This window comes from Syngnathus leptorhynchus, chromosome 5 (genome assembly GCF_054491065.1).
Source record: "Syngnathus leptorhynchus isolate UIUO chromosome 5, UIUO_Slep, whole genome shotgun sequence".
Classification (NCBI taxonomy): Eukaryota; Metazoa; Chordata; class Actinopteri; order Syngnathiformes; family Syngnathidae; genus Syngnathus; species Syngnathus leptorhynchus.
Window position 1 is genome coordinate 16,773,348 of NC_141199.1, and position 24,498 is coordinate 16,797,845.

The 24,498-nt window shown below is 49.4% G+C and overlaps 3 protein-coding genes across 4 annotated transcripts; all 3 read left to right on the top strand.

The window, feature by feature from the left end:
* The first annotated feature begins 55 nt into the window (after positions 1–55).
* Positions 56–6,198, top strand: klhl2 (kelch-like family member 2). Of its 2 annotated transcripts, XM_085912671.1 has the most exons (15): positions 56–498; positions 1,064–1,183; positions 1,348–1,454; positions 1,529–1,650; positions 1,751–1,913; positions 2,013–2,122; positions 2,190–2,306; positions 2,633–2,782; positions 2,853–2,970; positions 3,075–3,272; positions 3,467–3,568; positions 3,743–3,871; positions 3,951–4,091; positions 4,281–4,424; positions 4,808–6,198. In XM_085912671.1, the coding sequence occupies exons 1-15, from the start codon at positions 431–433 to the stop codon at positions 4,834–4,836; spliced, it is 1,818 nt and encodes a 605-aa protein (XP_085768797.1). In that variant the 5' UTR covers positions 56–430; the 3' UTR covers positions 4,837–6,198. The 2 variants fall into 2 exon arrangements, with proteins under 2 accessions (XP_085768797.1, XP_085768798.1); XM_085912672.1 differs by lacking the exon at positions 4,808–6,198 and having other exon boundaries at positions 4,253–4,375.
* A 400-nt stretch (positions 6,199–6,598) lies between these two features.
* msmo1 (methylsterol monooxygenase 1) lies at positions 6,599–8,973 on the top strand. Its single transcript, XM_085912249.1, has 6 exons — positions 6,599–6,684; positions 7,390–7,646; positions 7,738–7,886; positions 8,203–8,329; positions 8,413–8,567; positions 8,669–8,973. Exons 2-6 carry the CDS (start codon positions 7,392–7,394, stop codon positions 8,859–8,861), a joined length of 879 nt encoding a protein of 292 aa, XP_085768375.1. The 5' UTR covers positions 6,599–6,684; positions 7,390–7,391; the 3' UTR covers positions 8,862–8,973.
* A 1,081-nt stretch (positions 8,974–10,054) lies between these two features.
* On the top strand, positions 10,055–24,416 carry LOC147057366 (protocadherin-23-like). The gene is made up of 13 exons (XM_085911620.1): positions 10,055–10,954; positions 11,024–11,842; positions 11,916–12,110; positions 12,188–12,419; positions 12,492–12,728; positions 13,265–13,694; positions 13,973–14,559; positions 14,640–14,827; positions 15,027–15,126; positions 15,201–15,370; positions 15,615–16,416; positions 21,767–23,459; positions 23,592–24,416. The coding sequence occupies exons 1-13, from the start codon at positions 10,055–10,057 to the stop codon at positions 24,121–24,123; spliced, it is 6,885 nt and encodes a 2,294-aa protein (XP_085767746.1). The 3' UTR covers positions 24,124–24,416.
* The last annotated feature ends 82 nt before the right edge of the window (positions 24,417–24,498 follow it).

Below are 24,498 nucleotides of genomic sequence, written 5' to 3' on the forward strand. Positions count from 1 at the left end.
CTGGGTGGCGCTGTGATTTCTTTGGGTGACTCCTTTTTGACATCGAGGACCCTCTTTCACGTCTCCTTGTTTGTGCGTCTCAAGCAAGCAGCAAGGAGAATGGAGGGGGGAAAAAACATGTCATTTCGCCCGTCTTCTCTCACACAACATCCAGCAACGAGGAGAGTCACACGGGGAGAGCATTGAAAAACTTCCCATTTAGCCTTCCTGTCACTTTCCCTTTCCCCAAGTAGTTAGCTTATCAAGTGGCTATCAGCTAGCTCCGTCTTGTTCCCCAAGCTTGCCGGTTCGCCTCGGCATCTACGTCCGCTCGGAGTCATCGCGGTCGGGCTCCGGTGTAGCTATAGCACCCCACCTCCCCACCCACCCCAACGCCACCACACCCGCCGCGCGACCGACCAGGAGAACGAAAACACCGCGCGGATATGGAATGGTGCATGCTGCTGGGCCAAGTGTGCTGCCGTTGAATACAAGCGGAACCATGGACACGCATCCACTGTGAGTAGAAGTGCAATTGAAGGAATAAATCAGAATGTGTGTGTGTGTGTGTTGACGTTTCGTAGTGTGACGGATGGTGCCGCATTAAGACAGGCGGCGTGTGAGGAGAGGATGGGGGAGGTGGTGATGGTTGGTTGAAAACCTGCATTAGTATGCTTTTGTCGGAATAGTTTACATTTATTTATGATCTTTTCTTTTTGTGGTTGCGTGGGTGTGCCACGTGATTTAATTGAAGTCAACACAATGACACGGAGAGCTTTCTCAAGCCTTTTAATTAGTGCTAGCAGTCTATAGTTTTCAGCATTTCCTGTTAATCATGCGCAACCCCCCCCCACTGCTATCCAACATATGGCCAGTGGGCCATCTGGTGGGCCACCATCCATTTTTAAGCAACCGGCGGCATGCACCAATGAAAGAAAGAATCTGCCATCAATGATTTTGTTTCATATACTGTAGATGCAAATCAACCATTTACAATTGAACAAGTAACATTTCTCTTGATAACAACGATCAAACTATTGAGAGAAACCAAAATGTTTTCCTTGAACTCTCTGTTTTGCCACAGGTGCACAAGGCTTTGTCCGCACGCTTTGGACAAAGAGGACGGCGTGGAGAGACAAGGTGCGGTCACGTTGAACCCTCGACACATGAGGAAGGCCTTCAAAGTCATGAACGAGCTGCGCAGGTATTAATAAGACCACATTTGCATTTGGCTGACAGAGAAGAAGGAAACATTTTCATCTGTCCAACACCAATCTCAATTTTTCAAGAAAATGTTTTGAGCTTACTAGAGCACCTAAGCGTTTTTTGAGGTTCATCGTAGGCACTTTAAATGTCTTTGGACCACAGTCAGAGCTCGTTGTGTGACGTCACCATCGTAGCAGAGGACGTGGAGATCGCCGCTCACCGCGTGGTGCTCGCTGCTGGCAGCCCGTATTTCCACGCCATGTTCACAGGTGCCCTCCCATTCCTTTGACACCTCACCCCGGACGTTCCCCTACGAGGAAACAAAACGGTTTGCGTGCGACAGGCGAGATGGCCGAGAGTCGAGCCAAGCGCGTGAGAATCAAAGAGATGGATGGGTGGACTCTGGGACTCCTGGTGGATTACATCTACACCGCCGAGATACAAGTCACCGAGGAGAATGTGCAGGTAGCGCGCACGATGCAAAACGGGGAACGAAAGACCATATTTCAAAATAATAAAAGAATATCACAGTTGATTGTGTCTTGAAACGGATTGCGCGTGTCAGGCTCTGCTGCCGGCCGCGGGTCTGCTGCAGCTGAACGAGGTGAAGAAGGCGTGTTGCGAGTTCCTGAGCTCTCAGCTGCACCCGTCCAACTGCTTGGGCATACGAGCCTTCGCCGACCTGCACGCCTGCTCGCAACTGCTCACGCAGGCCAACTGCTATGCAGGTCATTACACTTTCTTTCTGGAGTTTTTTTTTTTTTTGGTGTATTTTGGTCTCACTTTTTTGGAGGGTGTGTTTTATTTATTTGTGCTTTTTGTTTCAGAGCAACATTTCAGCGAGGTAGTGGGCAGTGAGGAGTTCCTCAATCTGGGTATGGAGCAGGTTTCCAGCCTCATCGCCAGCGACAAGCTCACCATTCCCACCGAGGAGAAGGTACGCACGAGGAACCGCCGCGCACCGGCGCGGCAACCGACCTGACATGGTCGTTGTAAACGCGCAGGTCTTCGAATCGGTCATCGCGTGGGTCAACCATGACAAAGATGTGCGCCAGGAGCATTTGGCCCACCTCATGGAGCACGTGCGGCTGCCCCTGCTCACCAGAGAATATCTGGTGCAGGTACCACCCCAGTAGTTGGCTTCTTTTTACACTTGCGTGACAACTTGGAAACGTAACTTGCTAAAAAAATGCTACTTGGTGGGTTTTTTTGTGGATGTGTGTGCTATTTTTATTAATTTTTTATTAATATTTTGACAGCAAGTTAAGAATGATCTAAGCTACCAATTTGTGCGTTTAACTGTAAGCTCAACAAACGACGAAATGTGTATCTGCAACTGGCTCGCCCTGACCTCACGCGAGGGCGTTCCAGTCTCGGCATCACCGTCCATGCTCAATTTCTGAAAATAAATCCCACCATCTGTTTGGACACTTGTTCATGATGTCAGCGTGTGGAGGAGGAGTCCCTCATCAAGAACAGCAGCGCCTGCAAGGACTACTTGATCGAGGCCATGAAGTACCACCTGCTGCCCGCTGACCAGCGAGCGCTCATGAAGACGGCACGCACGCGCATGCGGACCCCCGCCTGCTGCCCCAAGGTATCAAATCGGTTCATCGTTGCGTTAGGGTTAAGGAAACTTCTTCACGTCACCTGCCGCTCGTGTTCAGGTGATGGTGGTGGTGGGCGGCCAAGCGCCAAAAGCCATCCGCAGCGTCGAATGTTACGACTTCGAGGAGCAGCGCTGGTACCAGGTGGCCGAGCTGCCCACCCGCAGGTGCAGAGCAGGTAGGAAGCTTACCAGGCTAATGCTAATATTAGCTTACTGATAAAGTCCCGTTTCAACTCAGCGCAAAGTATGTTTATTCAGCTTTTTTTTTTTTCCCCTTTAGGCGTGGTGTGCGTGGGAACATGCGTGTACGCTGTGGGGGGCTTCAACGGTTCCCTGCGCGTGCGTACAGTGGATTGTTACGACCCCATGATGGACCGCTGGACCAGCGTCAGCAGCATGCAAGACCGCCGATCCACACTGGGCGCCGCCGTGCTGAATGGACTTTTGTACGCCGTGGGCGGCTTTGACGGAAGCACAGGTACCACTGCTTGTGGACCCCCCCCCCCCTTTTTTTCTATTTTTAGATACTTTTAAATTTGTTTTGGGGTTTTTTGTTAATTTGGATCTTTTTTCTTTCAGATTTCCCTTTTTAAATTCAATTTTTGAGCTGTCACTCTAACTTTTTTTTCGAATTTTTTTGACACTCAGACTTGTTGCTGTGCAACTTTGCAGGTCTGTCCACCGTCGAGGCGTACAACGCCAAAACCGATGAATGGTTCCACGTGTTGCCCATGAGCACACGACGTAGCAGCGTGGGGGTGGGTGTTGTCAACGGTAAGTATTCACTCACTTATCATTTTTGCTTTATGTTCATCTTAGAAGAGACAGTCATCTCTGTGTCTAAATATCATACTGCCCTCTTGTGGCCAACCGCAGCAAGAAATCACAATGCACGACCTGTTGAATTCTTAACATCTATCCGTGTGTATACATTTGTGTGTACGTCAGGGATTCTGTATGCTGTCGGCGGTTACGACGGCGCCACCAGGCAATGTCTGAGCACGGTGGAAGCCTACAACCCCAAAAGTAACACGTGGAGTTACATCGCCGAAATGGGCACCCGACGCAGCGGCGCAGGTGGGATTTTCCGTCTTCGTCTTCCAGCCGCGGTGGGGGGGATTTGTCATTTAAAAGTTCCGTTTCCTCCCCGTGCCAGGCGTGGGGGTGCTGAAGGGTTTGCTGTACGCCGTGGGCGGCCACGACGGCCCCTTGGTAAGGAAGAGCTGCGAAGTGTTCGAGCCGGCCTCCAACAGCTGGCGGCAGGTGGCCGATATGAATATGTGTCGTCGTAACGCAGGTGAGGTTGGCCTTGGGGGGGGGGCAAGTCATTGGAACGTGCTGAATTTCTGTACAAGTGAGGACAGAGTGGATGAGTCAGTGGGTGTAATGAAGAGATGATAGAGAATCAGTCCTCAAACGACTTTTCATAAAGCGCTGACAAAATGGCGTCTGACGCAGCGGCCGCGTGACCCGGCCTTTGTTTCAGGCGTGTGTGCGGTCAACAACCTGCTGTACGTTGTGAGCGGCGACGACGGGAGCTGCAATTTGGCGTCGGTGGAGTTCTACAACCCCAACTCGGACAAATGGACTTTGCTGCCAAGCTGCATGAGCACGGGACGCAGTTATGCAGGTGGGCTGGACCCCCCCCCCCCCCCAAAAAAAAAAAACACAACAGAAAGGCACCACAGTTTTTTTCTCAAAATATTTAAATGGTTCTTTTTGTCAAAATACAAGAAAACAAATATGAACAGTCCCAAAATTTGAGGAAAAATGTCCGTAAAATTAAAAATAAATTACACATAGAAAGTAAACGAAAGGTCTACTACAGACTACAGATCTTAGAGATGAAATACTAACTCGTTGAATTCAAAAGGAAAATACAACTGAAGTGTATTTGGGCTGCAATTCATTTGTGTACCACAAGAGGAAGCCCAAGTACCGCTAGCAGCTCACAGAGAATCACTGTACGAAATAAATGTACGACTTTTTTTTGCGATCGGTTTGAATCCCCAGGTGTGACTGTGATCGACAAACCCTTATGACTGCTGGAGTCGCCCGTCGCTGATTAGAAGCAGAAGTTGCATCCTGCTGGATTCTCACGTGGGATCTGTCGTCGTCTCACGCGACATTTGCACGTTGGTCACTGACTTCGACAAGTTGCGAGACGGAAGCCGCGACGACGAAGGTGACGTTGACGAACGTGAGGAATTTTTTTGGCACTTAACGTGAGCATAGGAAGGTTTTGAACCGGCGTTTTAATCCCGTCGAGGGCGGGTTGGTGGCCTGGCCAATGAGCGAGGGGGGGAGGGGGGGGGCAGACGCCGCTGCCAAATGACTACTGACACGAAGCTACTAAAAGTGCTAACACTTGCGAGAGAGGAGGCTGCTGCTCCTCAAGTGGTACTATGAAAATCTTCTCCTTGCTGGAGCGTCTGTGCGTATCGGTGCGCTTGCCTTCAAAGGTTCTCCTTCGCTCGTGAGCCCGTTTGTGTGCGTGTATGCGTTTACGTTGATGTGCTTTTTCAGTCGACGACCGCATGAACGCACTGTGCGTGGCTGCTGATGTGTTTTTTTTATTTATTTTTTTTAAGAGCGTTCAAGAGCGCCCGAATGTTAAACGGTTGGCCGCGTCCTCCTTCCTTTTCGCGATGCCTTTGTGAGCATAGTGACGAAACAAAATAGTTTGTGGTTGTTTGTACCGAGGAGCACTTTTTGGCATACCTGACAGAAAATCTCATTTACCCCCCCCTAAAGGACTTTCTCTTGAAAAATTACGCTTTTCTTTTTTTCCTCTGTCAACTTTTTTTTATCTTCAAAAAACTTTTTCAAAAATGACAGGTTTTTGTTTGTTTTGCTACTTTATTTCTTACATATTTTTCTTTTAAGGATCCCTATTTTATTTTTAACAATGAACTTTTTACAGAAAGTGTCAAAACGATCCCATTTCTAAAAATAGACCAAAAATATAGCTTGATTATTTTTCAGGATCGCACGTGCTTTACTGTTGCCCGGCAGCCATGTTTGTCCACTGCACGAGGTCAACATCCCTCCAGATTAACCCAATAAATGGACATATTATGAATGTGCCGATTTTCTCTAATTCCAGAAAGTGACCAAACTCATAGCAGACCCCCCCCCGGCCCCCATCACGGTCTTTTCTCATTTCAGTGACTGCTTTTGCTGCGTTCTTTTTGTCAACTGTATATCGAGGACTGTTGTTGTAGGCTTAATACCTTTGAATATGTTTCTCATTACATGTTTTGTAGAGCATTATTAATAAATCTTATGCTTCTTGTATTTAAAAGGAATAAGCTGTGAAATGACATACAGTGATCTGTTTTTAAAAACTTTGCCAAATCAGTAAACTATTTAAATGGATGGTGCTGTTTGTTCCCTACAGTTGTTGGAAGCAACCACACAAAACCGCATTTGAATTTTTTTTTTAATAATTGTCAACATTTTTCTTGAGGATATGACTTGACCTGGTCTATTTTTCACAGAAAACAAAACTAACTTTTCCACCTCATTAAAAAAAAAAGGGGGGGGGGCTTTTTTTAAATTCAAAGAATACGATATTTTCTTTTCTTCTGACGTTTCTTAATTTGGAGGATTTATGTAATTCAATACATTTGTTCAATACGTATTTTGTAAGACGCAACCTCCTCACGTATGAAGACCTTATGAAAGCCCAGCTCGGCTTCTGATTGGCTGTCGCTCTGGGGATCCTCAGTCTCACTATCATCGCTTCATGTGGCTGGCCAATCAGCGACAGCGTGACGTAGGCTTGCGCTCCACTCTTGGCCAATCGTAAGGTTGGTCACTCGACTACTTGACGCGCGAGGCCACCAGGTACATTTCACACATAACACAGCACGCAAGCCAGTGGGAAGGTGAGTGCAAATAATGCCAATAAGCGGACAATTAGCTTAACTTTTAAATGTTCATTTAACATTTAAACACTAAAGCGAAAGATGAAGTCACGAACTGGCGTCGTTCGTGGTGAAATGTATCATAATACGAGCCCTGCTAATTGAAGTTGTAGCCACCCACTTATTTAGCCTAAATTTGTTATTCTAAATTAAATATTTGCTGTAAATGTGGTCAAACGGGTTGTTTACTAATACTATAAAGTTTCAAATGAATGACGCTAGGTTAAAAGTCGTAATATAGACATCTTATCATAGCAGTGTGATAACAAATGCAAGCACAGTAATACTTGTATTCCTTATTTGTATTTAAGGCCATTGTTGATGTTATCTCAATTTGGAAATAGTTTTTTCAATGACATGCATTTTGTATTGTGAGTACAGCTTTTATGGAGATCAGACAAAATGTTGGCTAATGTGTAAGCGCAGTTAGAAGCTGTCAAAAGTTTTCGGCCCAGGCACTGTCAAAAAATTTCTTTCTACAAAGACACCATCATAATCCTTATGCCAATTAAATATACTCTTAGCTTCTGCCTGTATCCCTTTTAAAGAAAAATAAGTGTAAAGTTCAAATGACTTATCCATAGTTTTTAGAAGAAAAAAAAACACCCAATGGTATGCTACTAAAGGAAAAAAAAAATTAATCTTACATGTCTCTTTGCATCGCAGTCATGGAGGTGAACGGCACAGCAAACATCTTGAGCTCGGCCTACCTGGCGGCAGAGTATGTGGACGCATTCTTGCCCAGGAACCCCTTGCAGCCCTCATTCAATCACGTGTGGGACTACATGCTGGACAACTACACAAAGTTCCAGATTGCCACCTGGGGCTCGCTCATCGTGCACGAGTTCATCTACTTCCTCTTTTGCCTCCCTGGCTTCATCTTCCAGTTCCTGCCCTTCATGCAGAAGTACAAGATCCAAGCGGTCAGTTTGTAATTACATCGAAACTCCATAAGATGGCGCCAAAGCACTTGCAATAGAGAGAGAGGGTCATTGCTCTTTGTGCTGCGTGCAGGACAAGCCAGAGACATGGGATAAGCAATGGCGGTGCTTCAAGATGTTGCTCTTCAACCATTTCTTCATCCAACTGCCACTCATCTGCGGCACGTATTACTTCACCGAGTTCTTCAACATCCCTTACGACTGGGATTCCATGCCGCGATGGTCAGTGGCGTGCTGATCCAATATTGACATGCTTGTATATGTTGCTCAAATAACAACCAATCACGACTTCAATTGCCAAGGTCACATGACCGTACTCAGAAAACAAGTGAACCGTGATTGGTTGTGAGCAACCGTGATGTCATTTACAGAAAGTGGCAAAATGGGTGGATTTTGTTGCTTCATTCATATTCTAAAAAAATATTAATCAGAATGTCCCGTTTAGACCAGGATGGCGCCACATAGAACATATTGGGATTTTTTTTATTCACAATTATTTGAATTTTTATTATTTTAACACTGGCATGTGTGTGTCCAGGCCATACATCATGGCTCAGTGCTTCGGCTGCGCTGTGGTGGAGGACGCATGGCACTACTTCCTCCATCGACTTCTCCACCATCGAAGGATCTACAAGTACATCCACAAAGTCCACCACGAGTTCACCGTGAGTCCTCTTGACACACAAACACACAAAATCAACATCCGGTGACTCCGCTGAATCGGCGCTTGGGTTTATTTGTCCACCAGTCGCCATTTGGCATGCAGGCCGAGTACGCCCACCCCGCCGAAACCATCATCTTGGGGGCGGGCTTCTTCATTGGCATCATGATCTTCTGCAACCACGTCTTCTTCCTATGGGCCTGGGTGGCCGTGCGTCTGCTGGAGACCATCGACGTGCACAGGTACCGAGGCCACGCGTTTTCTCGGCCGAAGCAATGGCAATGCTGACCTCGTTTTAAAAAAAAGAGCAAAAAGCAAATGCAAATTGTTTTGCCGTCCCCAGCGGGTACGACATTCCCATCAACCCACTGCACCTGGTACCGTTCTACGCCGGCGCCCGCTTCCACGATTTCCACCACATGAACTTTGTTGGCAACTACGCCTCCACCTTCACTTGGTGGGACAAGCTGTTCAACACGGACAATCAATACAACAAGCACATGCACAAAGACGGAGAGGGCAAGAAGATGCAGTAAAAACAACACGCTGTCTCAAATCTGATCTGGATTCAAACGGCAATGTCACCTTGGTGCCTTTTTTTGCAATATTGCGGTCTTCTCTTTGGCCAAAAATACAACCATAAACATTCTCCTTTTTTTGGCTGCTGTTTGTTCTTTAAATAATATATAGTAGGGCTTGACTGATATGTTTTTTTTTGTTTTGTTTTTTAAACCACTACCAATTTTGAGATTTGGCAGGATAAAATTCTGAAAACCCATTCATCGGACAATTCATAAAAAATATCGAATGAATAAAATAATTTGTTGAATTATAAGCAGGACATTTGACCATCTGACAAAAGTTTGTTCTTTAGCATTTGTTTAACGTAAACAAAACCAAAAAAAAGGCTTTTTCAGATTTCAGAACACCAAACTGCAAGTGGAATCTGTGTTTTATTAAGGACAAAAGGAAAACACAAAATAGAACACAGAGGTGCATGTTTAATAGTATTGAGTGCAAGGACGTCTTCTATTTGAGGAAATACGAGATGTGAGTCTGTTTGGACTTTGCACTTTTAATTGTAACTTTCTGATACGTTGAGTCACCCACATTTTTTTATATACGTGTGTTCATATTTGAATAAAAATGTGTCTATGTCTAATTTGTCTTTTCCCATATGCCGTTGTCTCTTCCTCACGGACACCCTGTGACGTCTATTAGCGACGTAATCTGGCGGGCCTGATTTAGCGTTGTGGCAAGGCAGAAGGCAGCACAGATGGGGACAGGCACTCAGTCCATTGAGGAGTTTGCTGCTGGGATTATTCAACTGGGAAACTGCTCTGTGACTTTTTATTTGATTTGAAAATCTAATCCAACGGTGTCCAAATTCTGTTTTTTTCAGCAGATGAGAGTAGTATGGCAGGAAAAGAGAAGATATTCGTTTCCCTCTCTCACTTTCTTGTTTTCCACCAATTGCACATCATTCAGGAAGATGCGCCTTGGAATCCAAATGGTTTGCTCTTGCTTTGATTTTTGAATGTTGTGTGCTTCGTCTCAGATCTAATCTAGTAGAATACAAAGCTGTTTGTCAATTTATGGATCAATTTTAGCCTGTGAAATTAGAGTTGAACAATGTCAAAGTGGCAATTTCATTCCTGGTCTTGAAAAAAAAAAAAAAAAAAGAAAAAAAAAAACACCCCTGATCTGATCTGTTAAAAAAAAGAAAAAGATGTACCGAAGCGTGTACACACTGCTGATTCCAGCGCTCTTGTGCGCCCCCTTATGGGTAGACGCGTCCAACCTGACGCTGTCCATCCCGGAGGGTCTGCCCGCTCACACTGTGGTCGGCGACCTGGCCACCAGTCTGAGTGGTCCGACTGACGGCTTCTTCATCTCAGAGAGCCGCGACTCGCACGTGTTCCGCGATCTGGAGATCGACCCGGACACGGGCATCATCTCCACATTGACAGTTCTTGACCGAGAGAGTCGCGGGACATACGAATTTGTGGTGGCTACCCTAACGGGGGAGGTGGTCAGAGTTCGGATCAACGTGGAGGACATCAACGACCATTCGCCGCTGTTTCCCTCCGAGCGAGTGGACCTGAATGTGTCTGAGATAAGCCCACCCGGTAGCCGCTTCCACCTCGAAGGAGCTCGGGACCAGGATGAAGGCCAGTTTGGCACCCAGGGCTACCGGATCCGAGAGGCTCATATGGAGCAGATCTTCCGGCTGGAGCAGCCCAGAGGTTCTGGAAACCAGCCCGGCCTGGATTTGGTTCTGGACAGAAGATTGGACAGAGAATCTTATGACTTTTACACTCTAACCGTGGAGGCCTTTGACGGCGGCATCCCCGCCCAGATCGGGAGGCTCCGGGTCAACATCTGGGTCATAGATGAGAACGACAACCCGCCCGTGTTCAACCTGAGCAAATACGACGCGTCCGTCCCGGAAAATGCTCCGGTGGGGTCGTCTGTGTGCCGGGTTTACGCCGCGGACCGGGACCGGGGCGACAACGCCAGGGTCAGTTACGAGATCAACCGGCGACAGAGCGACAGCGATGAGTTGTTCGATGTCGACGAGACAACCGGGGTGGTGTTTCTCAACAGGCCATTGGATTTCGAAGCACAGGTGGAGTTACTTTATTTTATACCGACTCATTTTGATTCACTGCGTTGATACTGTTTCTTACTGTGGCAGGTTTTCCACGAGCTGATCGTCACGGCCAAAGACAACGGAGCTCAACCAGAGTCCAGCAGTACCTTGGTTCTTGTGAAGGTACGCAACGTCAACGACAACAGCCCCATCATTAGCGTGCTGTTCCTCAGCGAGAACGGAGATACGCTGGTTTCCGAAGCCGCCGAGATCGGCGACTACGTGGCCCGGATTTCCGCGTCGGACCCGGACGGCCAAGGGGAGTCGGTGTCGGTCCAGCTCGAGGGCGGCGATGGGAAGTTCGCTCTCAAGCAGACGGACGAATTTCTGTACGCGTTGTGCGTCTGCTCCCATCTCGACAGGGAAGAGAAGGATCTTTACCAGTTGAAGATCCAAGCCTTGGATTTCGGCAGTCCTCGTTTGAGCAGCGAGACGGTTCTTCTCGTGAAGGTGGCAGACGCCAACGATTGTTCCCCGGTTTTTGAGAAGGATGTGTTTGAGGTCCGGATCTCAGAGGATGCCCCTAAAGGGACTACCGTCATCCAGATGGAGGCCCACGACTCGGATCAGGGAGTCAACGCCGACATCACCTATTCTATCCTCAAGTCCGACCGGGACTGCCCGGTCAGTGTGGATGCGGAGTCCGGATTGGTCCTCACAACCGGAGAACTGGACCGGGAGAGGCAGCCGGAGGTGTGTTTGTTCCTGGTGGTGGCGGAAGATTGCGGGGAACCGGCCAGGTCAACCACCGCCACTGTCAGGCTGGTCCTGGAAGACGTCAACGACAACGGGCCGGTATTCCAGCAGAGTCTCTACAATGCCAGCTTGATGGAACACAGCACCCCCGGGACCTGTTTTTTGCAAGTACATACTAGACCGCCCCCCGAGACACTTTCTGGCTCACAGACACCAAACCTTTCCTGTATTATTTTCCTAGGTTGTGGCCACTGATGCGGACAGTCCAGAGTTCAGTGTTCTGGTCTATTCCCTACCTGAAGTCTTTGACGGGTTGGATCAGAACCAGAACCTGTTCCATATTAATTCTCAAAGCGGAGAGCTGTACGTCTCCCGGGACATTGATAGAGATGCCGGACAGACTGCCTACGACATCCTGGTCAGAGCAGACGATCCGGTCCGTATGCTAAGGACTCCTACTTTCAATGTTATTTTTCGATGTTTTTTTTCAATTTCCGTTTCTCGGCTTGGTAGGAAGGTCTCTACGCGCACACGTACGTGCACGTGGAGATCCGAGACCTCAACGACAATGCGCCGGTATTCAAGCCCGAGCGATACGCCACCGGCATCAGCAGTCACGCGCCATCCGGCACCGAGCTCCTACGAGTTGTGGCCGCCGACGCCGACGCCGGTCGCTACGGCGACATCACCTACCACATCCTACCCGGCGACCTGTCTGCTCTGTTTGCCCTCGATGAACAAACGGGTAATCAAAACTCCAGGTGTCAACCTGACGCGTCCAGATTCGCTTTTCATGTTTTATGTGTGTACCCGACAGGGATTCTGTATCTCACGTCCTCATTGACACGCCCGGGCGCCACCAGCATCAAGTTATCCATCACGGCGCGGGACGGCGGGGGCGTGTCGTCGCTCCGACCGGCCGAGGTGATTATCGACGTCTTGTCGAGCGTCCCCGCTCCGGCCGTGTTCCAGACATCCCGATATGACTTCACCGTGCCGGAGGACGCCCCACCGGGCACCAGCGTAGGCACCGTGCGGGCCACAAATCCAACGGGTAGGTTTTTGCCCTCGAATGAATTGATCAAATATTTATCAAAGACAATGTTTTTTTTTTTTGACATACCCACAAGAGCATTTTCCGAAACATCTTTGTGGATTGTTTGAAACGTGCCAGTTTGATTTCCAGACGTGAAGACTGCGGCTGCCCTTTAAGCTTTAATCCTATATAAGTAGATCAACAGATGACAATGCAGAGTGCCAGCAAACTTGTGTGGACCAACCTGAAGTAGGGCTGAAGCTTCATGACAGCAGGCAGCAGTCACGCCAGGCCACTTCATTAATTAACGGCTTAAAGATTAAATCAGAAACAACAAGGTTAGGCGTCATTAAGATAGTCTGTAATCTTATAAGTGCGTGATGCGACAAACACTTACTTCAAGGGTTTAATTCCATTGTAATTATACTCAATGGATTTTTTTTCTTTGTTGAAAATGTTCTATACTGAAGGACCAGTCAGCCAATGAATGGAAAATTGATTCTGACAAATTTCAGGTTTAGCGTCCTTCTGTGATGTCATCTTGTGTTTCACAGACTCAACGGAATCCATCTGTTACCGCATCTCCTCCGGCGACCCGCGGGGTCTTTTTGCCGTGGATGCCGAGACGGGCCTGATCAGCACGGCGAAACCTCTGGATCGCGAGACTCTACCGTACGCCCTGCTCTTCCTCCAGGCCTTCGCCCGATCCTCCCCGGTCTACGGCGGGACGCGGGTCGACGTCACCGTGGCTGACGTTAATGACGCGGCGCCCGTATTCCACAAACTCTGGGACTCCGTCTTTGTGTCGGAAAACACGGCGCCGGGCACCACGGTGTACATCGCCCACGCCCACGATGATGACAGCGGCGTCAATGGTCGGGTGACCTATTACTTGAGAGGTCGCTATGGCGAGGTCTTCGCAGTGGACCCGAACCTCGGAACGGTTACGCTCAATCAAAGTCTGAGAGCGGATGCTCAAGAAAGGTAGAAATAACTTTACCAAAAGAACTGTTTGGTTTACAAGTAGTTGCTTGGTGATTTTTTTTTTTTTTAAATGCCCCAAGATGGGAGCAAAGCCCAGGTTAATAGGAAAGTAGTAATTGGTGTCACGACAAGAAAAATACAATATATAATTATTATATTATATATATTTTTAATATTTTTTATATATTATAAGACAATATATATATATAATATATAATATGTATAATTTTTTTGTCTTGTCATAATATATCCAACATGATAATATTTTTTTTCCCCAGGCCGATTCAATTGGAAATCACGGCTGAAGACGGCGGGGAACCCCGTCGTAGCGCCACTCTGACACTCACCGTCAACGTGGAGCGGGCCTCCCGAGGTGATGGCCTGGCCTTTGAGACGCTGGTCTACCAGGTGGAGATCAGCGAGAGTTCTACAAAGGACTCCCCGGCGATCCAGGTGAGGGCCCAACGTATCTCTGGTGCCCCCTCCGAAACCGCAGAACTGGTTTACTCCCTGGAGGAGGAAGCAGGCTCCCCTTGGTTTCCCTTTCGGATCCATCCCGGAAGCGGGTGGTTGTACCTCTCTGATGATCTGGACTACGAGCGGGAATCGGCCTATCGCTTCAGAGCAGTTGCTACGTTAGGCGAGGCCAACGCTACGACGGAGGTGGTGGTTCTGGTGCTGGACGTCAATGACAATTGGCCAGTTTTCAGCAGGGCTACATACTATTTGGTCCTGCCAGAAGGACCGTCGCCTCGTGCTTTGGTAGGGCAGGTTGCCGCCACCGACCGGGACTCTGGGAAAAACGCTCAGCTCTCCTTCATCCTGCTCTCGGATGGGAAGTTCTTCCGCATTAATGCTGAAACGGGTAAAGCTATTCCTTCTTTATGACCGACAAGCAACTGTTCATTAGCATTTTTTCTTCAACTTCCTGTCATGCAACCTCAGGTGAGATTGTCAACTGGGTGGAGTTAGATAGGGAGCAGAGCAGCCAGCACATCCTGGAAGTGATGGTTGCCGACCATGGCAACCCACGTCGCAATGCCACCGCCAGAGTCCACATCCTGGTCACTGACGTCAACGACAACGCCCCGCAGTTCAGCCATCTATCGGCTAGCAAGGAGCGCAACGTCCAGGTGAGCGTTATGCGAATGGACGGACAGACAGGTAACAAAGCTGAGCCCTAACATGTTGTCATTTTCACTCACCATTACGTGACGGTGCAAGACAAAATGGCCGCCCCCTGAGATGGATGGTGGTCCACAAGTGCAATAATAACCAAAATGTACACGTGTAGAACATTTTTGACTTGACTTGCGTATATTTACTTGTCAGATATCGCCCAGAATGCCAACAGGATCGTTGGTGACAAACATTTTTGCCAGAGACTTGGATGCGGGCGAAAATGGAACTGTCACTTTGTCGTTGGTAAACGGTAAGTCCTTTCAGTTCAAGTGGTTTCTATTAAAAGTAGGCGTAAGACATTTCTCAAACCTTCTTCTATGTCAGTCGGTGCGGAAGGTCAACGTTTGAGACATTTCGAGATTGACGCTAAGAGCGGAGACATCAGGACGACGTCGCTGTTCAAGCATAGCGGGGAAGCCACTTACATCCTCCAAGTGACAGCCAGAGATGGCGGATCTCCACCACTAGAGGGCACTGCACTCATTCACGTGCAGGTACACTTGTGGCTGGCTCCAATGACCTCTATTTCAAATAATCCACCAGGTGGCAGTGTTTGACACGTTTATTCCTTCTAGCGCTACATTAGCGTTCAGTTGCCATTTGTTGGCGTTGTGAATGTGAGTGAATGGCCGTCTGGCTGGCGACCAGTCTAGGGTGTATTCTCCTGCTGTTTACTTAAATATACAAGGTATCTAATCTAAAAACAAGCAAAGAAAGAAAATCTAATGTCCTTTCCAGGTGTATGGATCAGAGAACCAGTCCGGACAAGCGTTCCCAACAGTCGTGAGACATCTGAGGGTCAGAGAGGACGATCCGCCGGGAACCGTGATCGGTTCCGTTAGCATCGTGACTCCCGGAAACAAATTGAGCTACTCCTTCACCGATGGTGACGGGGACTCCCGGTTTGGCGTCAATTCCCAGTCAGGAGACATCTATGTCTACCAGACTCTGAACTACGAGGCCGCTGCCCAATATGAACTCACTGCGGTCAGTGAGGACGATGCCGGCGGGAACGTAACGGTGCGGGTATTTGTGACGGTAGAGGACGTCAACGACCATCCACCGTGGTTCCCCGACGAAATAATAGTGTTTGCCTTGCGGGAGGACACCCCCATTGGATCCCTGGCGTTCGCCTTTTGCGCCAGAGACGAGGACGGTACATATCTGAACAGCGCGCTGTGGTACTCCCTCGCCTCGCCACCGGGATTCCCCTTCCACTTGGACTCTCGGACCGGAAGATTGACGGTGGCAGCGCCCCTGGACCGGGAGGCCAGCCCGGCCTACACCTTCACCGTAACCGCCAGCGACCAAGCCGAGAGGCACGCGGCGGTGACGGCGAGGGTCTTTCTGCTGGACGTCAACGATAATCAACCTAGCTTCAAGTCGGCTGATGCGGTCCAGGTTGCAGAAGACACGGTGGAAGGCAGTCTGATCCACCATTTTGTGGCGGCGGATGCGGACGAGAGGGAGAACGGGACCGTGTCTTACGTCATACTGGCGGGAAACCAAAGAGGGGTTTTCACCCTGGAGGAGAAAACAGGTACTGCTTTATGAATAAAACTCAATGGAAATCTAACTCGAGTTCTTCTATCACGCAGGACTCTTGCGGCTCTCGGCGCCGTTGGACTTTGAGACGGCGCGTTTCCACCGGCTGAGCGTGGCCGCGGTAGACGGCGGCCTGCCTCCGCTCTCATCCAGCCAGACGCTGACGGTCGAGGTGGTCGACGTCAACGACCGTCCGCCCGTCTTCAGTCGCGACGTCTACGTCGCCAGCGTGGCGGAGAACAGGGAACCCGGAGAGTTGGTGGTCCAACTGTCCGCCACCGATGAGGATTCAGGTACTGCGATCCGATGGTTTTCTTTCTAGCACTTTGTGAAAATGGTCAGCTTGCACAATAGAAATAAACAGTCGGACTGGAAATCATCTCACACATCTAACCCGTAATCACAGGTGTTTATTTGAACACGGCCCGACCTTCCCCAGTCCCATTTATTTGCTTTGCTGCTGCCAACAGTGCGGCTCTGTTCAAATGCTGTCGCAGCTTTGACAGCGGCTTCGTATTTTTTTTCTTTTTATTTGAGGGGGGGGGGGGTCACCAGGGGGTTCTCGCAAACATTCTAAGGGGTGAGTCGAGTCCAAAAACAGCAAGTGGGGGGGGTTTAGGGTGGGGGTGGGTAGTTGGGGTTTCTCAAAGGTCTCCTCTGGCGATGATGTCAATAATCTGAGCCATATGTGCCAATAAAGTCTATGGTTGTTGCCAATGACACATATCAGCGCAAACTTTCTTTTTTATATAGAACCATTGAACTAAAAAACAAATACAGTAACTACACATACTTGGAAAAGACCGTTTGTGAGAAACAATACTGTAAGACCCTATCCCTTAGTGAGCGGTGACATTTTGTTTTCTGTGATGGATGATTGACACTCTCCCCAGAGGAGAACGCGGTGGTGTGGTACAGTCTATTACCTGGTCCCGGCTACGAGCTCTTCAGCATCAATCCGTACTCCGGCCTGATCGCCACATCAGCCTTCCTGGACCGGGAGCAGCAGCCACACTTCACCCTGAGAGGTAAGACCACCCACCCCCGCTGCCCCTCATCCCACCAAGAAAAAGTCAACAAACTCAGCCACGGAGTAATTAACAAGTGGATAAAACGTAAAGGCAAAAAGAAAATGCGTCAAGCAGGTTCAGTTTGTGTGATCCCTCTGTCGATTGTCGTTCTCAGTCCAGGCCCGTGATAGCAGCCCGCGACCTCTTTCGGGCACCGCCACGGTGTTGTGCTCAGTGCTGGATGACAACGACAATCGGCCAAGCTTCTCGCAGTCGTCCTTTCGGATCAGCATTCCGGAAAACCTTCCGCCTGGCATCGTGCACACTGCCCGGGCGTCCGACCCAGATGTTGGCGAGAACGCCACCGTTCGTTACGCCATCATAGGTGAGCAAGTAATGCTGCGCACGTCGAGAGCAATTGTCAGCCAGTTTAGTGGTAGAAGATGAAAAAAAAAAAAAAAAAGTCTTATTTACACACACACTGTGTATCATCTGTGTGATCATCTTCAGGTGAGGACCACGGTGTCTTTGCCATCGACGGGCACACAGGAGCCGTCAAGACCCTTCAGATTCTGGACCGCGAGGACCATCACAACTACACGCTGACTATCCAAGCCCGTGACAGCAGCCCCGCCCCGCTCAGCACCACCACGCAGCTACAACTGCTCCTCCTGGACCAAAATGACAACACGCCGGCCTTCACTGTGGACAGCTACCGTGCCTCGGTCAGCGAAGGCCTTCCGGCCGGGGCGGCGGTCCTGACCGTCACCGCCCTGGACCCCGACCACGGAACCAACGGTGACGTGACATACTCGCTGACGGACGATGACAGTCAGGGCGCGTTCTCCGTCGACCCCTCCACCGGTGACATCCGGACTACCAAGATCCTGGACCGGGAATCCAGGTCCCAGTTCTCCCTTAAAGTTCTGGCGACAGATGGCGGAAACCAAGACCCGTTGAGCTCGATAGTGTCCGTAACTATCCAGGTGGACGACGTCAACGACAACGCTCCCGTCTGTGACAGCAATCCCGTCGAGGCGATAGTCTCTGCCGAGACGCTTCCGAACCGAGTGGTCGCCACGGTGACGACGACAGATGCCGACCTGGGTCCCAACGGGACTGTTCGTTTTTCCCTTCCCGACGACCAGGAGAATCTTTTCGACATCAATGCAGAAACAGGAGAAATCTCAATGAGGCGACGGGTGAGGGCGGGCTTCCTCGGAAGGAAGTTGCGGGTGGCGGTATCGGATCGTGGTAATCCCGTGCTGACGACGAGCTGCCTGGTGTTCGTTCACCTCAGAGGAGAAACCGAAGACTTGCGATTCACACAAAACCTCTATAATACCACCATCGCGGAAAACAGCAAGGCGGGTTAGTACCACTTATATTTTCAGAGTTTTTGCATTTGGGTGGAAATATTTTAGTCCAGTAGATTCACAATCAGGGCCCCAAAATTTTTTTCTTTTAGAGTCTTAAGAAGCTATGTCAGAAACCAAACAGGAAGTCGGCCATTTTGTTTTGAGAAAATAGCCCTACCGGTGATTTTGGTTTCCAGGCACATGGATCGCAACAGTTGACGCTGAGGGACAATCTGAAGGCCAATTGGAAAAGATCTCATATTCCATATTCCCAGACGACAACCGAGGCGCATTTTCCATTGATTCCCGCTCAGGTAAAAGACTCAGAGAGACTGTGGCCTTCCTCCGCCAAAATGCTAATTTCACATTCTCTTCTAATCAGCCATTTTATTTTCCATGACGACATCCGTAAAAACATCTTTGCCAGAAAAATATCTGCGCCATCTTTCCTCGCCAAGCACAAATTATCAGCTTCATCTCTGAGCAGTTTCCAACCCCCACAATTGGGGATCGTGTTCCAGCCTTCCATAACATCTCCTTGATAGACTAATAAGTTACTCATGTTGTTTGTTACTTCCCAAAAGGTGATTGTCAATTTTAAAACTCGCTTGGCTGAGACTGGACTTTGTGAGATTCACCTTACTTCATGACCAAACAAGTCTTGCTTGTGTGGAAATAAGCATTTTCAAAATTGTGTGTCATCGGTTTCGTTTGTGTTATTTTGTGCAAACGATTTGGTATCAGGTGAGATTCGATTACGGCAGGACAACTTTGTGACGAGCCCTCGAGTGGAGCTCCTGGTCCTGGCAGAGGACGGTAGGCGGACGGCCTACTGCAGGGTGGACGTTACCCTGCGGGACGCCATCAACAACGCCCCCGTATTTGAACGTGATGTCTACCGGAGCGCCGTGTGGGAGGGCCAAGGTCGCAACACCTACGTCATGCAGGTCGGCATCTTCACGCACGTTGCAGTTTGTACTATTAACAAAACGGATCCTCCACCAACTTCTGCAATAACGTTTAGCATACAAGCTAACGAGCATACGTCCAATCTTTAGGTTTTTGCCTACGACGAAGACAATGGAGAAAACGGGCAAATTGAGTTTTCCATCATCTCCGGGAACCAAAACGACGCTTTCATTCTGGACTCAGTCCGTGGGATCCTTGCCACCAACTCGATGCTGGACCGTGAGATTACGTCTTCGTACAAGTATGCTAACTCGGCAAATAAGCAGTCCAAGACTCAGCTGGGCTAGATGAATGGATGGATGATTTTTCTTCTCATTTCAGGTTGGTGGTGCAGGCGTCAGACAAAGGAAACCCTCCACTCAGCAGTACCGCCATCATCTGGCTCCGAGTGGTAGACGTCAATGACAACAGTCCCGCCATCCCCCCTATGGAACCTGTGCTGCTCTCAGAGAGTAAGACGCTCAGGAACAGGAACACTTTAAAAACTGAAGGACCCACATACCGTCAACTGTATATCAACAGATGTACCGGCGGGGTACGCGGTGACGCAGGTGACGGCAAATGACGTGGACCTCGGCCCCGCTATCACCTTCAGCTTTGCTGGAGATGCCGGCGTAGAAAGCGCCTTCGCTGTGGAGCGGTACACCGGCGTGGTCTGGCTGACCCGAGCTTTGGATTTTGAGGAGGAGGCCGAGTACACGCTGACCATCTGGGCATCGGATTCTCTTCACCGGACCTCTGGAGAGTTGAAAGTCCAGGTGCTGGACGTCAATGACAACAGTCCCATTTTCAACCAGGTCTCATACCAGGTTTGTGTGAAAAAGGCAAAATGTGATCTTTATAAATTCAATTTTCCGTTTATTTATTGAAGTGGATTATGGCCCGATTTGAGTGTTTGTGTCTGCTCAAGGCGGAGTTGTCGGAGCTGGCCCCGGCAGACACGTTTGTCTTGAACGTGTCCGCCACCGACATGGACTCAGGACCGAACGGCAAGATCACCTACAAGCTGCTCTCGTCTCTTTTACAAGGCTTTTACGTCCACCCGCAAACTGGTAAGAACGACAATGAGCCTTACTCAAGGAAATATTTTGCCAGTCGCGATCCAAGTTACAATAATGGACTCGTGCTAGTCGCGACAACGACACCAAATGCCAGCGACCACAACGGACTGGTAATTCTTCCAAAGTTTGAATCAAGTTTTTTTTTTGGAACATTTCAATAGACGGGACGGACAACACCAATCGTCGTCTCTCGCCAAAGAATCACCACCTGACTAGCTTTTTGGCGTTCCTGCTTTTTTTTGGGGTACTTTAACCATATGCAACTTTATTTTCCTCCCTGAAGGTAATTCATGGGCTCAGGAACATTAAATATGAGAATAATTGCCCGGCTTCCTGTTGAGGAGTGCAAAAAAGTGAAACTAATACTGCCATCTGATACATGCCTTTCCTTGCTAAAATGGCCTCCTTATGTTTGTGAAACAATACACAACCCAGTCAAAATGAATCAAGCCAATGTGTCGAAAATTCAGCAGAGCAGGCCACTGAAGGCGGATCATAAATCGGTTGGCGGGGTGAAACGTTACGTTGTAATACTGTACACATGGTTTGGGTTAAAATGAAGGAGGTACGCGGGTAATGCTAACAAGAGAAAGGATGTGTTAACACTTCATGTATTATGGCACCATATTAGCCGCCCTAACACTTCATCGACCTTTTAGTGAAACATTTTTCACATCGGTCCCGTTTTCCACCGGAGCGTACGACCCGGTACTATTTGTCGGAGTTCAAATAGGCCAAGCAGGATGAAAACCACTGCTGGTTGGCCAGATTTGTTGTTCTTTGTAACTTTTATCTCCACGTGGCTAATATTAGCTTAGCATGTTGCTCTGACTTCACATTGTATTTGCTAACCCCTTTTGTTTATCTTTCAGGATCACTTTTCACCAATAAGCCCATGAAGGCCACCGGCAACAGTAACCCCATCCGTCTTCTCGTCGAAGCCAGAGACGGAGGCGATCCCGTCCGATCTAGCGTTACATCCGTCGATGTATTGATCCAGGACACCAACGACCACACGCCGCTCTTTCTCCAGGACGTCTACACCGTCACCGTCTCGGAGGATACGCCCATTGCCGCAACGCTCCTGACCGTCTTTGCCTCCGACCAAGACCGGAGCCCCGAAAACACGTATCTGGACTACGCCCTCTTCGCAGGAAACAAAGAGAGGCGTTTCTGTTTGGAAGTCAAAACGACACAGGTGGAGAATCGGATGAACAACGTCGGGCAGCTGGTACTGTGTGGCCCGCTGGACCGTGAGATCGTTAAGAACTACGCACTCACGGTGAGAGTGTCCGATCGAGGGACGCCACGTCTCAACAGCTCCGCCGTTATCATGGTGACTGTCTCGGACTGCAATGATAACGCGCCGGTTTTTCCGAGTCCAGAGTATCACGTTCGAGTCAGCGAAAACAGCCACCCGGGCACCAGCCTGGCGCAGGTCAGTGCGACAGATCCCGACGAGGGAGTCAACGGTCTACTGCGCTATGACATCATCTCAGGGAACAGCGGAGGACGCCTCCAGATGGATCCTGAGTCTGGACTTTTGGTGGTCAACACCTCGCTAGACTACGAGGAAGAATCCGAATATACCCTCATCATCCGGGCGTCTGATGGCGATGACTCTACAAAAGATCGGAAGACGGCGTTCACCAAAGTTTTCATCACGGTGTTGGACGAGAATGACAACGGTCCCTTCTTCCTGTTCTCCGCATTTAATTGTTCCGTGCTGGAGAATCTTCCGGCGTTCACCCACGTCTGCACCATCCGTGGTGTCGACAAAGACATGGGCGCCTATGGACAACTTACCTACTCTGTCCTGTCCTCCTGTTTCGGAGATTCTGGTGGGATAGAGAGGGAAGAGTCCGCCTTGGCCGTGGATCCCCGCACCGGTGATGTTCACACCCGGCAGACCTTGGACTACGAGCGTGAGAGCCAGTACTGCTTGGTGGTGGAAGCCCGGGACAAAGGCGACAAGGTGGCGACAGTCCAAGTGCATGTTTCTGTCAAGGGAGTGGACGAGTTTAGTCCCCTCTTCACACAGAGCCAATACCGTTTCCTCCTGCCCCGAAACGCCAAGCCAAGCGATGCCGTTGGCTTTGTGATGGCACTGGACCAAGATGGAGGTTTGGACGGGTTGGTGGAATACTCCCTTCTGGACCCACCGTCGTTCTTCTCCGTCAATAAAACCTTTGGAGCCATCTATGCGTCAGGACCTGTGTTCCGCAGACAGGGCGGCGAGGATGTACTGAAGCTGGTCGTGTCCGCCAGAAGTCCCCGACCTGGGTCCAGGACAACTTTCTGTCAGGTTTTTATCAACGTATCCAGTTTAGCCGGGGCAGCCGTTGGGGTGAAACTTGACAGCCACGTCCTTAGTCTGAGCATCTCACTTGTTGTATTCCTGTTGATGCTTGTCGTTTTCGTGGGCTTGGTGCTCAGATCAAAACTCAAAGAGGCTGGCCTCAAAAACACGGCCACAAACCTGAAGCAACTGGACCGAGCCTTCTCACTGCAAAACATGAAACCTGCCATCATAACGAAAAACTGCGATGCGTCCAGCCGCCAAACGCCTTCCATCCAGAGCGGCCGTGGCTCGGCGGAAGGCGAGACGGCCGAGGACCAGGAGATCAAGTGGATCAACGAGTACCCCTGCTGCGAACCAGATGAAAAAGGGATCTTGGAAAACCCAGCGTCCTGCCAATCTGTGACCGTTGGGCCAGGACAATCCTTATCGCCCGGTCTACGTTTGGTCTCGGGGATGGCCAGCATCGAAAGTCTGCACCATTTCAAAGAACAAGGACCAGGCCTCCTCATAAGGATTAGAGAAAAGAATTTAGAAGGGAAGTCTGCAGATTCTCTGGAGTATCTGGATGGGGGCCGCAGATGGGACTACTTGCTAGACTGGGAGCCTTGCTTCCAGACTCTGGCCGAGGTCTTCGCTGAAATCGGGATGCTTCCGGACCAGGAGCTCCCAGGGGGCCGCAAGGACCTGGATCACCCGCCGCCTCCGCTCATAACATCTGTAGCCCAGCCGGGGGTACGGACAGTGCCGCCCCGCAAACCATCTCGGGCACGCAGCCTGAGGCGGCGGCCCTCCTATCCCAGATATGCCTACTCCCCCTTGGCCAGGAACACGGGTCTCACACCGACGGCCATGACGCCGACATTCTCCCCTTCGCTTTCGTCACTCACTATCAGGACCCCCAGGACCTCTCCAATTCTATCCGACGCCGGCGGGGTGGGGGGTATCAGACTGAATTCGGGGCCCCTTACCGCAAGTCTGCTTGAAGCAGAAATCCAAGTATGATCAAGTGTTTCGTTTCAACTTGACTTTTTTGGAATACTTTTTTGTGGATTACTCGATGTTACCCGCACACACACCTAGATTAAATCACCAGTTTGAGACCCCTGTTGTAGAATGACCGAATATGCAGGTACGCTTTTTAATTTACTAGGTAAAAGGTTGCTTTAAATGAGTTTGATTATGTCACATGAATATCATCTCCCGATTCAATCTGTGTCAGGGATTTCTTCTTTGAACCAATCAGATTTTAGATTCACCGCTCTTCACTTTTACAACGGCTCAGAGCGATATAAGCATTTTCATCTCCTCTGATTGGCTCAGCTGACTAGTTTATGTTTACCTTTTTGATTGGTTGATCTGAACAAGATTCAAAGATTG

What these genes read in the sequence shown, in the direction of transcription:
- msmo1 (XM_085912249.1), top strand. Translation starts at nt 7,392, where the DNA reads ATGGAGGTGAACGGCACAGCAAACATCTTGAGCTCGGCCTACCTGGCG. An exon ending in TGGGATTCCATGCCGCGATG is followed by an intron (nt 7,887 to 8,202) that starts GTCAGTGGCGTG and finishes GTGTGTGTCCAG; the next exon opens with GCCATACATCATGGCTCAGT. An exon ending in AAGTCCACCACGAGTTCACC is followed by an intron (nt 8,330 to 8,412) that starts GTGAGTCCTCTT and finishes TTTGTCCACCAG; the next exon opens with TCGCCATTTGGCATGCAGGC.
- klhl2 (XM_085912671.1), top strand. Translation starts at nt 431, where the DNA reads ATGGTGCATGCTGCTGGGCCAAGTGTGCTGCCGTTGAATACAAGCGGA. An exon ending in GTCATGAACGAGCTGCGCAG is followed by an intron (nt 1,184 to 1,347) that starts GTATTAATAAGA and finishes TTTGGACCACAG; the next exon opens with TCAGAGCTCGTTGTGTGACG. An exon ending in GGGGGTGGGTGTTGTCAACG is followed by an intron (nt 3,569 to 3,742) that starts GTAAGTATTCAC and finishes TGTGTACGTCAG; the next exon opens with GGATTCTGTATGCTGTCGGC.
- LOC147057366 (XM_085911620.1), top strand. Translation starts at nt 10,055, where the DNA reads ATGTACCGAAGCGTGTACACACTGCTGATTCCAGCGCTCTTGTGCGCC. An exon ending in GCAAGGAGCGCAACGTCCAG is followed by an intron (nt 14,828 to 15,026) that starts GTGAGCGTTATG and finishes TTTACTTGTCAG; the next exon opens with ATATCGCCCAGAATGCCAAC. An exon ending in CACCCTGGAGGAGAAAACAG is followed by an intron (nt 16,417 to 21,766) that starts GTACTGCTTTAT and finishes TCGAAGCCAGAG; the next exon opens with ACGGAGGCGATCCCGTCCGA.